We start from the raw sequence: 15,853 nt of genomic DNA on the forward strand, positions 1-15,853 counted from the left end.
AAATGGCTGACAGTTCTGGTATAGCTGTAAAAATTAGGATGCATTTACCTGGTAGTTGTCTGAGAAGATTTTTGGATATTGTTCCTAGTCACATACATGTCCCCACCAATAATGCCATGACAGAGCAGGGTGACTTTATACCCTCCCATTTTAGGTGGTGAAAGGGATAGGTTTAAGCTAATGTAATAATTCTGGTTCTGATTGAGGACTAAATCCTAACTTAAGGTGAAATGACTTCAACTAAAAATCAACACCAAACAAATGACAGCAAGTATCAGCATCATCCAGGTGACTGACAAGATTGTTTTAATCCTTCTCCAGTTTTCTAGAAACTACACTAAACTAAACCAATTTAAATTGTATTTAAATAGGCCAGTAATTGACGACTGTAAAGTAGTCATGCTTGTGGTTTATACTTGGGGTGGGCTTTCTTCCCCTTTCCATATGGTGATTCATCCTAGGCCGGGGGGAGAAGGCAGACAGTCTGTATCTTTACAGACATCTGTAGTCTGTGTGTTTGACGAGAGCTGCGGTGCTGGTCTGCTTCCTCGAGGAAGCCTTTCTGTGCTCGCCCCTGTCTACCTGTGGAGAGCTGAGCAGGGAAAGCACTGGCACTACCCTTGTGAGCTCTGCCCTCATTTATTGCTCCCGGCTTGAGAGATTGATAATTATAGCCCCATCCTGTCCTTAGGCATGTATATTGGGTCTTTGCTCCCAAGTTATCTTGGCAGCCAGACAGCTTAGTCCTGCTGCTTGCTGCTCCCTCTCCCTCCCTCCCCCAGTGGTGCTGGCTAGGAACAAAGCATACTCCTGATATGGGAGGGATAAGCCTGCTCTTAATGGCCGCTATCAGAAATATACCCAGTTTTGGGTGTAACTAGACTTGAACCTCAGTTTTTACAAAGAGAAGACCAATGCTAGAGCTTGCATATAACCACGCTGCTGCTCTTGACTGGCAGAAGAAACCAATAATCTCTGCTACTTCTTGAGCTAATACTTTTGTCACTCCTCATTAGCCTGTAATCACTTTGACTGCTACTGTTGTTTGTATGGCTTAGGATAAGAAATATATATTTTTTGCTATTGTTTGGAACCAGCTTACCCAGTTATGCTTTCTAGCTCTTCCCTGTAGGAGGTAATTGTTACCAGTGAAGAAATCTGAAAATCTCGTCATAATTACAGTAAATAACCTGCTCTGCAGCCTATAAACTCAAACAGCATATTTTTCATCTTCAGATTAAAAACATAACAGAAAACCTCTTGGCTAAAGAGAAAGAAAATCGCAGTGATGTAGGAAGCATTCTTGAAATCAAGACACATTTACTCTCTCCTCATTTATGGCCTGCTCTAGCTTAAGATGTCTTGTTTAAAATCTGTTCTTGCTCTTTTCCTTGTCCTCTTTGATCAGAACAAAAGAAAGCTGTAATGCTTGAAAATGTTAAGAGCATTATCTTCCATTCTGGCTCTGTTGCTAGAAGTTAAGTTCTTACCCAACCCACTAAAGGGCATTGGTTTCCCACGTCATATCTAGTTTTGTTCACGGCAGAGAAATGGAAATCAATAAAAACAGACATAATGCGAAACAGATTTTTAGCTCTCTGCTTGATTTTTGTATTGTTTTTTCTCTTTTGAAAATATCTGAGTAAGAGTTAACTTGATGTTGTCCAAAAAAACCAGACCTTTTCTTTTCTCAGTTCCCGTTGGAAAACTTTGCTTTTAAAACAAGATGTTGTATAAACACTAGTCTGCTGTAAGAGTGCTGATGTGGATTGGGTGGCTAAAGCTCTCAGTGGTGGCTGGTGATATTTCAAATTGAGACTTGTAAAGCTTTTGAGCAGATCCATTTCTAAACAGATGGGATGAAGTCTATCCTGGAAAAGGCCCTTGCCTGATCCAGTGTGTCTCGCTCAGAGCAATCAGTGTTTGCCGATTCTAGGGCCTAAGTCTAGCCATCCAGGTGAAACTTTATCCAACTCTCTCTCTCTCTCAAAAAAAAAAAGGCTAAGTAGTCAGAGAATTGTAAGTGATGTTAATCTGTCTCCCAATAAACTTAAACTGGAGATATGAAGCCAAACTGATGCACCTCATTCAGAACGTACTGAAATAATATGCTCTATGAGTGGAGAAAAGGGTTATGAGAACTGGGTGCTGCAGTTTCTACTCTACTCTGTTTTCCTTCAATTCAGTATCAGACAAGGTCAGCAATATTGCTGCATTCAGTTTTATACTCCATTAGCAACACCTTACCTGCAGGCTTAGGCCTTTCTTACAAAAATACTTCTTCCAAGCAGAATGAGGTGCTATCCAATTAATTTGTCTCACTTAAGTGTCACATCTTGATGACATCCAGTAAATGCTGAGTTAGATCTTTAGTACATAAATCATACAACCGCATATTTAGAAGAACCCCAAACAGCACTGGGTTCACAGACAGCACTGTAATTGCCTTGACCAACAAGGTAACAATATCCTAAGCTACCTGCCTTCATGAACAGTTATGAGCAATCTCCTGGAAAATTGCCCCCTCCTCTCTCCTGCCTTGGGATTGTGGGGAATGGGGTTAGACATGTTTTAAAGTTTAAAGTGAGTGATCAAGATTTATTGTTCCACTGTGCATTCTTCTGTCTGCAACTGCCTGGAATTACACAGCAAAGGTATATGAGCCTAGAAAAGAGGGCAAACGGTTGAGAAGGCCTTGAAAGATGTGTATGATTTTGCTGGATGTTTGAGAATTTTGAGGTGTCATTTCACAAACTATAAGCTGTAAGTTCAAAAAAAATCTTTGCTAGTACAAGAAAAAAGAAAAACCCAAACTTCAAAAACCCAAACAAGACACAGCAGAGGCAGTGGCAAAGGTTGAGGTTTTGGAGCAGTTACACCTCTATCTGCAAACTCTGTCTGAAAGCTGCTGACAGAGCTTTGGCATCTGATCATCTCCTAACTGCTGATTAACATAGCACTGTTTTATATTTAACTTGGGCCAGAACAGGAGGGGCTGGGGGTGGGGTTGCGCTGCTTATAAGGGGAGCAGAGCAGGAACAATGTTCTTCTGTGTCAGTTCCCTCCGTCTCCCTGCCCAGCTGCACTCCTTTTGATCATTCACATTTCCTCCAAATGTATGTTATCTTTAATTAATTGAGCGTCTTGTGGAAAGCGAGGTGGGGGAGACAGGCAGAGAACAGCTATAACTACACAATTAAAATACAAACCAAGTCTGCTGAGTTTACTGAAAAAAGCAAGTGCTGAAGTGACTTAGAAGCTTTTTATGGTTAATGTTTGGCTCCGAGAACAGACCTGGGAGCAGAGATGGAGGGTATGGATTTTGAGGATAAGAAGTCCAAGAAGTACTGCGTGAAGACAAAGCATGTGGCTATTATCTGTGGCGTCGTGGTTGTTGTAGGTCTAGCTGTGGGGCTTGGTGTAGGACTGAGCAGACCTAAATCTTCAGAAGATACAGAGCAGCCAACAGTCCCTGCACCAGTGGATCTGGGTCCTTGTCCTCCTAAAAATGACGATGCGGGGGAATGGAGACATTTCAGGCTACCCACTTATATCAACCCTGTCCACTATGACCTGGAAGTGAAGCCTGAAATGGAGTTGGACACTTACACAGGGACAGTCAATATTTCTATTGCTCTGGAAAAACCTACCAGCTACCTGTGGCTCCACCTGCGAGAGACCAAGATTACAGAAATGCCCACACTCAAGAAATCCTCAGGACAGCAGATTGCACTGAATGACTGTTTTGAATACACACCTCAAGAGTACATAGTGATGAAGGCAGAAGCAGAGCTGTCTCCTGCTAATGAAAGCGAGCCCTATGTGCTCACCCTGAAATTTCAAGGCTGGCTGAACGGTTCCCTGGTTGGGTTTTATAGGACCACCTACACAGAGAACGGAAAGACCAAGTAAAGCAGATTTTCTTTTATTTAAACTTTCTTCTCTGTCTATTTCTACTTGCAGACCTGCTCTATTTCTTTTTCGGCTTCTCAGTCTTGTCTCTCACCACTTGCTGACATTTCTGGGCTGTTCTTTAATTTTCTCATTCCCCTAAGGAAGATGCTGTATTCAAAACTCTTTGGCTGCTGACAAGATAACACGAGCTAGAGGGCTGTTGCTTTTCTTTTCTATTCCGAAAAAATTTTTCAAACTCTATTGGTCCCGGGTTACCCTTGAGCTTTGTGAATGGCTCCCTCAGGTGTAGGGATTGAGGCCTGTATTTTACCTCTGTAGTCCAATAAATAGCATATAGCTCTCACCACTCTCTCTTGTCACTCCCCAAGGTAACAGTTTTGCTGTGAAATGCTCTTGTGATAACAGCTTTCCTGACATCATGCCTCCTTGATGTTGTAAGCCTGAGGAATGTCCAAGCCAGAACTTCCCTGTCCTTTCTGCAGCTGGTTTAAATTATGGGTAGGGAGGTCTAAAATAGGAAGGCTATCTTAATTTGGAGTGTTTATGCTCTAGCTCTTCCTTTTTAAAGCATCAACAGTTATTGAAAGATTACAAAGCCCCTCCTGGTTCAGCTAACCTCTTCCACTTCCCAGATTTGTACTACTTTGAGGAGGAAGTTTGGAAAAGTCATTTCCCAGTGGTCAGAGGTAGTTCTCAGTTAGCATATGGAAGAGGACAAGGGCTCATACATTCTTCCAATGTCTGCATTTTCTGAAGGGATTTATTCCAGCCTTTACATCTAGAAGATAAACTTGGATGGTCTCTTCCAGGGCCCTGTAGCAGGAACATCGAGTCAAATACTCTGGTCTGTTTTCAGGGCACCAGTTCGCTCTCTTGGGACAGCAGTGTCATGAGTGAGTTGCATCAGCTCTGCTCAGCCACTGGCAGGCAAAGCCAGGAGTAGCAGCAGTGACAGGCATAAGCAGCAGCAAATGCAAGAGGCAGAGGAAAAAACAAGCGTTGATTTCTTGTATGTAAACATAGTTATCTGATCTGGGAAGAAGCCACATAGAGAACAGCTCAGCTCTCAGCCAGCTCTTTCACTCTTGTTTCTCCATCTACCACTTCAGCATTGCTCTGACTCAGAAGGTGCTTTGGTTCTTATACTTTGAGCATCTGATATCACCACAACAGTTTTAAAGTGTATCCTTTTAGCATCCTTATAAACCAGGCTGTGTTGTTTCTGTTTTACTGGTGGAGAAGGAGATCTAGACATTAGATGAATTGCCCCAAGTCTTTGTCAACACTAGGAGCAGAAGACAGTTCTCCTAAGTCACAGAGCAGGAAAGGTGAGCGCCCATCCCTCAGGTCCAGACAGTGTAGGAAGACAAGGATCAAATTTGTGAGGGCAGGAAAAAGGAAAGAGCTTCATAAGCTAAAGAAAGAATAAAATATGAGCACACTTTGAGTGTTCCTGCTTCTTGGTTTGGATGCTTGGAGCTACAATTGCAGGGATGATCCTAGCCAGCAGTCTGAAAATGCTCTGTGCAGAGAGGAACTTCAGTATGTGCGTTTCTTTGTTAGGCTTGAGAAAGGCTCTGAAAAGAATGAGTGAATGGTGTGTTTTCTGAAATGCTTTTAACTTGGTTAAATTTGGACAGATTGTTTGTGGGGGTGGAAGAGGCGATGTACATGATAGTGATAAGTACAGCTCTGAAATGAAAGCAACTGCCAGCCAAATTTCAAGTTGCTGCTATGCAGTATGAGGACAGGAGATAGGATAGGGATAAGGAAGGGTTTGTAACTTATTATAAGCGCATTTTCCTCTGGCTTTCTGCTCAAAAACAATGCTGACTGGAATTTGATTATTATTTTACATTTGCCTGAGGTAAATACCACCCTTGGAAAATTTCCACCCAAATAGTTCAATTTTGATCATGTAGCAAGTAAATAAAAATTGGATCTTGTAACAGCAAAAGTCAAGCAAGTCTATTAACAGGGGATGTTAGAGAGAAGGGGGGCTGAGATGGAAATGAGAGCAAATTCAGAATTAATCTACTCCCCCATCCCTTCTGGGCAGTGCTAGAAGCAGTGGGACCTTTTGCAAGAACTCATGGTACTAGAAAGCCAGCTCCCAGGATCGAGCTGATCCCCAGCTGTCTATCTGCGAGGGCAAAGGTTTTCCAAAGTATTGCTATAATGCCTTTTGTTTACAAAGTGGGCAGAAATCCAGGATTTGTTGTTGCTTAGATTCAAATCTCCCACTACATTTTATGGAAAACAGGTAGACATGTGTTGAACATGCCTGCAAGTCTGGGGATCCTTGGGAGGCTTGAGGAGAAGAATGCCTTCTTTGGGACGCTGCTCAGACAGATTGCACAATCCCCATCAGGACAAAGGTGCTTTTGGACATACCCAGACGTGGATCTTGAGATATCTTGGGAACACAACTATTAAAATTGGTGTGTGCTTGTGGGTAGGGGGCGGGTAAGCAGAAGCTTTGAGGATGCAGATTTCAGACATAGATCTGCCTAGATCTTCCTGCAGGTGCCTGAATCTGGCTGTAAGCATTGAAGTCCTCTGGTAAAACTACTTCTCTCTCTGTGCATTTCATTTCCCCATTGACAAAAAGGCAATAACAGTCCTTCCCTACTTTACAAGATGCAGTGAGCATAAATACATTACAATTGTGCTATTTTTATATATTAGGGAAAGGAACACAGAGTTTTTTCCTGGTGCGATGGATTTTTTTTTAACTCATCAACTCCTGTCAAGGAATGTGCTGAAACCTCCTTTTATCTTCCCCTTAATACAACTGATAATACAAACACGTCAAAGCAGATATTTTTTGATTTTGCATTACTAATGTTTTAGACAAGACATGGGTTCCCTTTTATAGGAAATGTTTTTGTTCTCCATGAGAAGAGAGCAGGAAGGATATAAACGATACTTAGCTGGGCACGTCTCTAACAGACAGTGAGACTTGTGTTTAGGATTTTATTGGTTAGAAAAAGGCAAAATATTTTGTATTGTAAGATAATAACACTCCTGAATTTCTTCCTCATGGAGCAAAATTTTCTCAGAAGAATGACTAATCTGAATTTAAGGAAAGACGAAAAGAAAAATGCTTTACTTAGCTCAAAGAGAAGCTTTTTTTGCACTAAAACCCTGTGGTTTTTGGCTAAAAAAGGAAATTAATCGTAGTCCTAAATGTAGCACTGTTTTATTTTGGGAACAACAGCTGGATGCAGTCTCAGACAGATCTTCACTTATTACTAGGATATTTACAACTGTCACCTCTGGTTCACATTTAAGGGCCTGGACATCAATAGCAACTAGAAGGTCAGAAGCCACCAAACGGCAAAGAATCTTATCTAAAAACTACATTATACAGTTTGAAAGTAAATTACAATATTTCATTTTTCTAGTGCTACTTCTATGCATTGCCTGGAATTTTCATAATCTACCCCATAGGAATAGTAGTGGTGAGGTTTTGCACTGCTGATGTCTGTCTGCCTCCACAAGTATATGAGGATAGATGGGTTATCACCTTATAAATCAACAGAGATATCATAGTGTTATCAGTCTTTAGGAGCAAGATATAAATGTGTCAAAATATATAGCCAAGTTTTTAAGCAATAGTTGTGAAGTGTTGCCCTGGGGAGTTGGAGTTAATTGTGAAATAGTTTTCAAATCCTACAAAAAGTAGAGAGTGACATCAAACAATTTACCATGAAAAGAAACTCCATTGAGCCTGAAGTTATTTTAAGGTGAATGTTCAATATGCTTTCTGCTCCAAGACCATGAACATTTGAGTGACTATACAAATAAACATGAATTGTAAAAACCCAGACATACTACCCTCCATCAGGCTTTCAGATGAACCATGCTGCTACAAGTTCCTAATGACCAATTTAGTATTTAACCATCACAGGGGAATGTCAAGGGCAACGGAAACATTGAAAAACTGGTTGTCAAGTGAGCTTGTAGGATTGCTGCAGGTCTGTAATTTATGATGTACACTTTTAATTACTTTTTGGAAAGAAAAACTACTTTAATATAGTTGGAACAGCTGTAGAAGTGCTGTCAGAAAATGCCCAGCATTCCAGATTAATTGAAGAAGCATCTGTGATCCTTTTTGCCATCAATCACTGGAGAATATGCTCTGGCACTTAATGGTTCATTAATGGGGGAGCTTGATGTCACCGTGAGAAGCAAACATCTGATACAAACTCTCACAGCTTTCATCTTAATTTCTTTTTCATGACCCCTGCTGTCTAGCTCCCATAGTTGTTTTGGTACATCTGAGATAGATAACTTTCAAAACGCACAAGCATGGCAAGCATAGTGTAGCATCAGTTCTGTGCTAGGATGTTTACCTGGACTTCACATGCTTCCCTCCAGCGTGGGAGTCAGTAGAGTGTAGCAGCACCAGCAGAAAGGTGTACACGGTAGCTGCAAAGAGAGAACTAACAGTCATGAGAATGCTGCATAGGCAAGTTGAGATTTTAGAGGCAATTATGCAATGTGTCTTCTCAGGAGATGTTCAAGACCCCAATTCCAAAATGAGTTCTAGTGAGAAAACAACCCATGAAGCTACCCAAGTAACAACAGTCCATCACTAGATTAGGACCTTAATTTCCTTTCAGATGGTACCATCAGTACTTTATTTTGGGCACAGAAATCAATGGGAATGCTCATCAGCAAGGTGACCGTCCATGAGGTGTTATTTGTATTTTATTGCTTGGCTCCTAAAAACATCTCATTATGAGTAATTGTCTTTAGTTTTTGCTCTAAACCCTAGGTGCTTTTGATGACAAGTGTTCCAGAAGCCTATACAATGTCAGCTTCCACATTTCTAATTTCACCTACTGTTATGAATGGGCAAGTACAGAGAAAAATGTTTTGTTCGTTGATTACACTCTGTAAAATTACTAAGTAATTATGTTTACAAATCGTAGATAAGGTAAAAAAGGTATATAATGAAGGCTTAGAATAATGTGCCAATGTGTTGTTTGTTTAAGGAGCATTGCAGCTACTGATCATGAGCCAACAGATGCACGGAAATCATTTCCTTGCTTTGATGAGCCCAACAAAAAGGCAACTTACACTATATCTATCATCCATCAACAAGAGTACCGAGCCCTTTCAAACATGCCGGTACAGGTATGTATATCCCAACTGTACTGCCTAAATGGAACAATTCTGTAAAGCCACTGGAAAGGTGACATAGATTGGAAGGCCACTGTGTATTCATAGGCTCTCTGCCACCCAGATACTGTAAAGCTGGAGCTTAATAAATATTCCATAAAATAGGACTGGTCATTTCGTTAAGATTCCCACTGGTTGGTGAGTACACAGCATAGCAATACAGAGCCAAATCCAAAGTGCCATTAACCATCTCTCTTGTCTTCAGCTAGCTGTCCCCGTATTCACTTATTCTAGGTGGGCATTCCCTACTGACCATAAAGAGGCAATGGCAGGTTCTTCAGTCATAGCAGGTGGACTCTGAGAAGAAACACTCTGGAAGACAGCTGCTTCCCAGATGGGGAGTCTAGTAATAACCACTAAAAATACATAATGTTCCAAAGCAAGGGCCTGCTGATCGCAATCTAGAGGCAAACATTCCTGCTAGCAAGAAAGCCTAGAATTATTATTTTTAATAATACAGAGTCTGAAATCCCATCTGTCAGCTCATGGGTGTGGACACTTGTCAGTCCACCATGACATTAATTTTCTAAATAATCTATTTCTGGACCTGGTGGGTCAAATTCCAAGTTCTGTATGAAATTCAATGGCATCAACTATCTACCTCTAGGCACTCTGGAAGACGACTGAACGGCTTTCAGCCAAGAGAGTTTCTAATGAATAGTTTAACCGAATGTGTACTCCAGTGTATAATTTCTAATGAATGTGTCCTGAAGTGGGAAAGGAAGGGCCCAGTTAAAAAAAAAAAAGTTCCAGCCTCCAAGCTATTGACATTTGCATCTTCCCCAACACTCCCCTACCAAGAAAAAAAAAGTCTGCTTTACCATGTATTGTTTTACTGAAAGAGTCCCCAAACCCTAACTATCCATTAGCAAGGCAGCTGAGGGAACTGTTACCAATCTGATACAGCTGCCTCCCAGACCCTCTGCAAATTTAAAGCTCTGACCTATTGTTATTAAAAATATTTCTTTGATACCTAAGAGAGTACCAGGCACTTTGATGAACAACATATGAAAGAAGAGTATTTGCCTACTTCTCCTCACAGATGACAGATAGGGGAAGGCACTGGTAAGGAAGATGAGGAGGTGAGGCTAGATATTCCTGAGATTTAGTGGGTTTTGCAATTTGCCTTACATCTTTATATCTTTACATGTGGATCTTGCCTACAGTATGGACGCACAATAATGAGCTTTTAAAGGGCTAGTTACCACTTGTTAAATAATTTGATAAAATCCAAGTACAGGCAAGGCAAGGCAAGGCAGATGCAGATTATGCTGGGTTCATACTAGGATTTGACATATATGTTCACAGATGATACCAGGACCCTTTTTCATGTGGTGTGGTCACAAGGTTGTTTTTTTTGTTCTTAGTAGTGAAAAACCTTTGGGGAATCATTTCAGTGGATGGAAACAGAGCTTGCGAGATAGAGTTTGTAAAGGTACATTGTGTATTAGGTATTCTGTAGCAGTTTTGGTGGTATGGAGGTTTACAATCAATATGCCAAAGTCAGGTTAGCAAAACCAGAAACTTGTCCATTTCATTTGCAATTTCCACTGGAGTGCAATTTTTTTACGTTTTCACTGAAGTTCTGATTTTGAAGGAAAAAGTTATCAAAATAGAGTAAAATAATGGAAAAGCAAATCATGAATATACCTGTGAAAAGGCTTCTCTGCTCATGGAATCACATTACCTGTAATTTCCACTGTCTATACTTTATTTATACTTTATTTTTACTTATAACAAAGAAATCTTATGGAAGTACTGTACCTCTAGTGGAAGGCTAGCGTCTTTATACGCTGTTTGCTTTTCTCCTATTTAAATTAGTCATCAGTCAGAAGCATAAAAAATTATTAGATGGGCAATAGCAAAAAATGAATAGTAGAAATAAACAGAGTATGAGTCATGTGCAGTAGATTGCAGGCTTCGTCAGACAGTTCAGTTGAGAGTTAAGGAAATTTGGGAAACACATTTAGGAAAATCAGGAATGGCTTGTAATTGATTTACAAAAGTAAAACTATGATCATCACTAAACCTTATGGACATCTAAGCAACTCATCAATTAGCAGTGCTAGTTTCTATTTGAAAGAGATTGGGATAGATTATTTGGTCTGGTTTTTACTCTAAATTATACCTCTGCACTCCCTGGCTCCTGAATGATGCATGTATTTAAGAAAGGACAGAATCCAGTCTCTTCTTTGATCTGTCCAAAGTGATGTCATTTTATGCAACTTTTTCAAGAACAAAACACACTAAAATATGCTGGAAAACTACTGTTGGCAAAATACCTATGCATGTGAATGGTTTCAAATCCTTGATGCAAAATTAGAACCAGGAAAACATATTTAGTGCAGAAAAACAAACTCCCATTCCATCTATTGCAGCTTTAAGAAAGAACATTTTGTCTGTTCTCATACCATCAGCAGTGGGATGCCAGAAGAGGTGAACCTGGAAAGGTGATTTATCATTCCTATGCAGTTGTAGTCTTCGTAAGAATGTTGTACCCTCTTTTGCACGTTTGCAATTCCAAAAGTCAAATTAATTATTTCTCCATTTCTGCAGCAAACTGTACCTCTGGAGAATGGCTGGATTCGGACAACTTTTGAGCAGTCAGTTCCCATGAGCACTTACTTGGTATGCTTTGCAGTACACCAGTTCCAGTGGATAGAGAAAATATCCAAGAGTGGAAAACCTGTAAGTCTTGCTGCGGCCTGAACACGATTCAGCTGACAGATTTATTGTGATTTGCATTAAAAAAAAAAGAATCAGAGGAACCTATCATTTTCCCCTCCTTTCCTACAAACCATTTTATGCAGGAGATCAGAGCAGATATTCACAGTGGTCTCTCTGACTGTGTCTAAATACTATTTCACAGCCCTTTCCCATCTCCCTGATACAGGTGATTCCACCTTGGTGAGATCCCAGCCTATACCTCCCATACAGGCACATGGGTTAGAAAGGAGCATCATTTCTCCAATCTGGTCCTTGATTTCAACCCCAGATCCTGAAGGGATGTACAAATCCAGGGGTACAAGAAAACTACAGGCCATGGGTACAAATATTTTACAGTTTTCTATAGGCTTAAAAGATGCAAATCTATACTGCACTTGAAGTCTTTCCTGCTTACAGCAATGGAGACATAGGACTACAGTGCTGTGACAATTGCCTGCTGTCTATAATATTCTTTATATTACAATAGTGGCTAAAGGCAACTGCCACAGTAATTACTTTATAAATACGTACAAAAATGATAGTCTCCACCTAAACAGCTGGATACTTTGCAGATGCCCTAATGAAGTGAGTATACTTGAATCTGAACCCACAAAATCAAAGTAGCTCCTTGATTTTGATGCAACAGATACGGGCAATTCAATCCAATTGAGTTCTGGCTTGGATTCAGCAAAAATCTTCTGAAGGTGCAGCTGATCATGAACTTGCGTAAGCAGAACACAAGATATTACATTGCATCTGAACCGGAAACTCAAGCTATGATTTGCCCTTCAACCCAAAGTCCTCATTTAGCGTAAACCTTGCCTGGAATGCTCAACCTGCTATTAATTATTTATTGGTTTATGTCTTTTTTTCATCTGAGACGAGGATGATCCCAGAGTCATGCTCCTGTTACTTCCCCTTCCTTTCTCATACATACTTGCGGTTCAGCTGAATTAGCAGCCTTGCTCGAAGGAAGGTATTCCTCTTCTGGAGGAAATGAGTGATGGTTTGGGAATCTAGAGTGTATTCCCAGCTGGGACACTGTTTCTTTAGCAAGTAAACTCTTCCTCCGTTTCCCTGCTTGAGAAAACATGGGAAATCCCTCCCTACTTTAGGCTGTCCACCAATGTGAAAACCTGTCTCATACAAAGCTCCAAGGTGCTGACCCAGTTGCTTAGCAAAGAGTTCACAGCACAGTGCTGTGCAGAGGCCTTCCTGCTCTACGCCTTTGCTAGCACCGTGCTGTACAGTTATATTACTTCTTGACAAAGGACCAAGGCTAAACTACACTTAGCCAAGGAAATGGAGCCCATTGTGACATAGTCATGCAATATACTTGGATTCCTGCTGTTGGTCTGAGTAGCTATTTATTTTTATTTTTTTAATGGGAGAAATTTTTAGGCCACTTAGTCACTGGACTTTGTTAGCAAGATGCTCCTCATCTGGACTACTCCATTCATTATCAGAGAAATGACTTCAGTTATTTGGCCTTGACATATATTCTCTAGAGTTCAGTTATTTCAAGAATCAAAATTTGTTCAGCTTTTTGCAGAACGTAGTCCAGCAGAAAACAATGAAATGCAGACAGCATACACAAAACACTTCATTTTACAGATGCAAAATTCTCCTTCACTGAGATTCTCTGCTCAATCATGTCACACTCCAAAATATGGCTCTGAGGCCAATATTTGTTTTTTTCCAAGCAAAACAATAATGCCCACAATGTTCTTGGGTGGTTGTAGCTTTTCTAAATAGAAGGGAGTGTTTGCTGAAACATGGTAATTAAAGTGTGTGTGTGTAGAAGCAGGGGTATTCATGTTAGCACAGAGTTTGCCTGAAGAAACTTCTAGTTTAGGCTTTGGTTATTACATATTTTACTGACACTATTCACTAACAATTTCTGAGGGCTTGTCTGCACTACAAAACTTGGTAAGTGAGGCTTGGTTAAAATCATGAGCTCTCCCTTTGTCTTAATAAGGACATAGTTATACCAATATGAAGTACAGATAAAAGATTGTTTTGAATTAATGGAACCACATAAAATTTATCACTAAAAATTACCTTTTCATCAGTAAAATGAGGCTACCACTAGAATTTTTAATCAGATATTAAGAAAGTCCTTCTCCCAACCAAATAATTTCATTCACAAAACTTTTAAGTCTCGCCAAGCAATGGGATATTTAGATTCACTGATTATTGAAAAGAACATTGCATAGTTTGCTATAAAAATTATTAACAATAAATCTTTCATCCAGCAGAAAGCCCTGTAATCTATATATTGTTTTAATAAGCAACAGCATACAGCTCACATGATACGATAAATTATTTAAAAGCTCTGCCATCAGCTCTGAAAATTACTGCCCTAACAACGATGTTAATGGAATCAATGGTGGAAAATGTGCCTATAGTTGTAAACAATGCAGCTGAGCCGATTACCTGTCAGGTACTGAATGTGCAGTTTGGAGAATCACAAAGGAGATTACACAAATGAAACCCAAAGTCAGTTCTAGTGCATGCTGAAGGTTTTCGAGCCCGTTAATATGGATCAGCTAGGGGACCGAAGAATGCTAAAATGGGTAAAGAGATTACTGAAGTGGAAATTACAGCCCATAATTGCAAACTGACCCTGAGGGAAATCCCCTGGCTGGAACGGATTCCCGATCGAATTTCATAAGCTTTTTTGGTTTTGTTTTTTCATTCCAGCTTTATTTCTGACCACTTTCCTGTCTCCCTCCCTTGTTGGAGGAAGTATAATTTTACGGTATTGAAACCAATGCATTGTCAGGCTCCAAGAGGGCTCCCAGAGTAGGCCAACTCCTTTGCTCAGTTTAGACCCTAAATTTCTGGCTGTAAGACAGCAATGAGGAGTAAATAAGCCACGCCAAAGCAGCCAGAAGAATGTCGTCCATTCATAAGAGATATAAAGCCTGCAAAATGAAATGGATTGATTAATCCAAAGCCAGAAACTTTACTCCATATGAAGATCTCTTACCCTCCACACTGGAGATTTTGGGGGACAGTGCAGAGGACCACTTAACTCCTGCCAGGGGACTTTGCTGCAATATGGTTCAACTATGCGGCAGAGACCTGGCAAACAGATTGAGGGAAAGGCCCCCCCAAAAGACTCCAAGAACTCCAAAGACAAACTTTCTCTTCCCAATGCAGCGACAACAGCCCAATGGGCATTCTGAAGCTCTGTGCCTCATCGTCATGGTTGTGAGCACCATAAGGACTCTTAGCTCACTAGGCCTTGAGGTTTGCTATCACTCGACAGTACGAACCAAAAGGTCCTATATGTTAGCATCCAATCCCAGACACCAAGCCTGAAGGTTGTAAAGGTCAGCACTCAACACACCATCTTTTGCCTTCATCAGAAAATGCATGCTCAGATATACAAAAGGAGCACAGATATGGTCACCCAGGTACAGGGCTGAGTACAGGGCTACCAAATGTGCCAGTTTTCTTGGACACATCTGGGGGAAAAAGAGGCAGCTGTTTTTTGTCTGGGATTTCCAGGGATGCAGCAGCCAAGTAGGCTCAGTAGCTGTGACTGGGTGGTTGTATAGCCTGAAGTCCTGGGCAAATGGCCACTTCACCTGCACAGGCCAGCATGTCCTGAGTTACGGATCTGGTGGGCAGGAGCCTCAGTCAAAGGGCCTGAGATCTTCAAATATACAAGGATAAGAGGAAATTAAAGTGATAATAGATAGGAAAGGTAGGAAGAGACTGAGGAAAATAAGATGACATGGGCTTCAGGCAGATTTCAGGACAGATGTGCTCCTGAAGATTGCTCTGATGTGATCAGTCCCAATCAATGAACTGCCCAAACCAAGAGGATTCCCTTCTGTTATACTTGCCCAGGTTTCTTTCTTGAAAAAAACAGGCCATGGAGAAGGAGTGGCTGGTATGCAGTCCGGCTCTGCTCCAAGCTTTGGTGCTGGGAGATGGCCAGTGTGAGCTTTTGGACATGAGTCTTGCCAGTTTTGCCATTTAGGCATACTGTGGGAAGCATCCATAGATTACGCATTGACTTAGTTTCTCT

General features: G+C 40.8%; 1 protein-coding gene and 1 long non-coding RNA gene across 2 annotated transcripts in view; one reads left to right on the forward strand and one right to left on the reverse strand.

Moving 5' to 3' along the window:
* LOC106491901 (uncharacterized) overlaps window positions 1-15,853 on the reverse strand; it is a 75,473-nt gene that overhangs the window by 40,271 nt on the left and 19,349 nt on the right. The window contains exon 2 of the long non-coding RNA XR_010884249.1: window positions 8,274-8,349. This is a non-coding gene — a long non-coding RNA (uncharacterized lncRNA). The remainder of the gene's footprint in view (window positions 1-8,273; window positions 8,350-15,853) is intronic.
* ENPEP (glutamyl aminopeptidase) overlaps window positions 3,307-15,853 on the forward strand; it is a 36,982-nt gene continuing 24,435 nt past the window's right edge. Inside the window, exons 1-3 of the mRNA XM_013951592.2 lie at window positions 3,307-3,908; window positions 8,919-9,060; window positions 11,662-11,793. Coding sequence (XP_013807046.2) covers window positions 3,307-3,908; window positions 8,919-9,060; window positions 11,662-11,793 — 876 coding nt within the window. The remainder of the gene's footprint in view (window positions 3,909-8,918; window positions 9,061-11,661; window positions 11,794-15,853) is intronic.

Source organism: Apteryx mantelli, chromosome 5 (assembly GCF_036417845.1).
Source record: "Apteryx mantelli isolate bAptMan1 chromosome 5, bAptMan1.hap1, whole genome shotgun sequence".
Classification (NCBI taxonomy): domain Eukaryota; kingdom Metazoa; phylum Chordata; class Aves; order Apterygiformes; family Apterygidae; genus Apteryx; species Apteryx mantelli.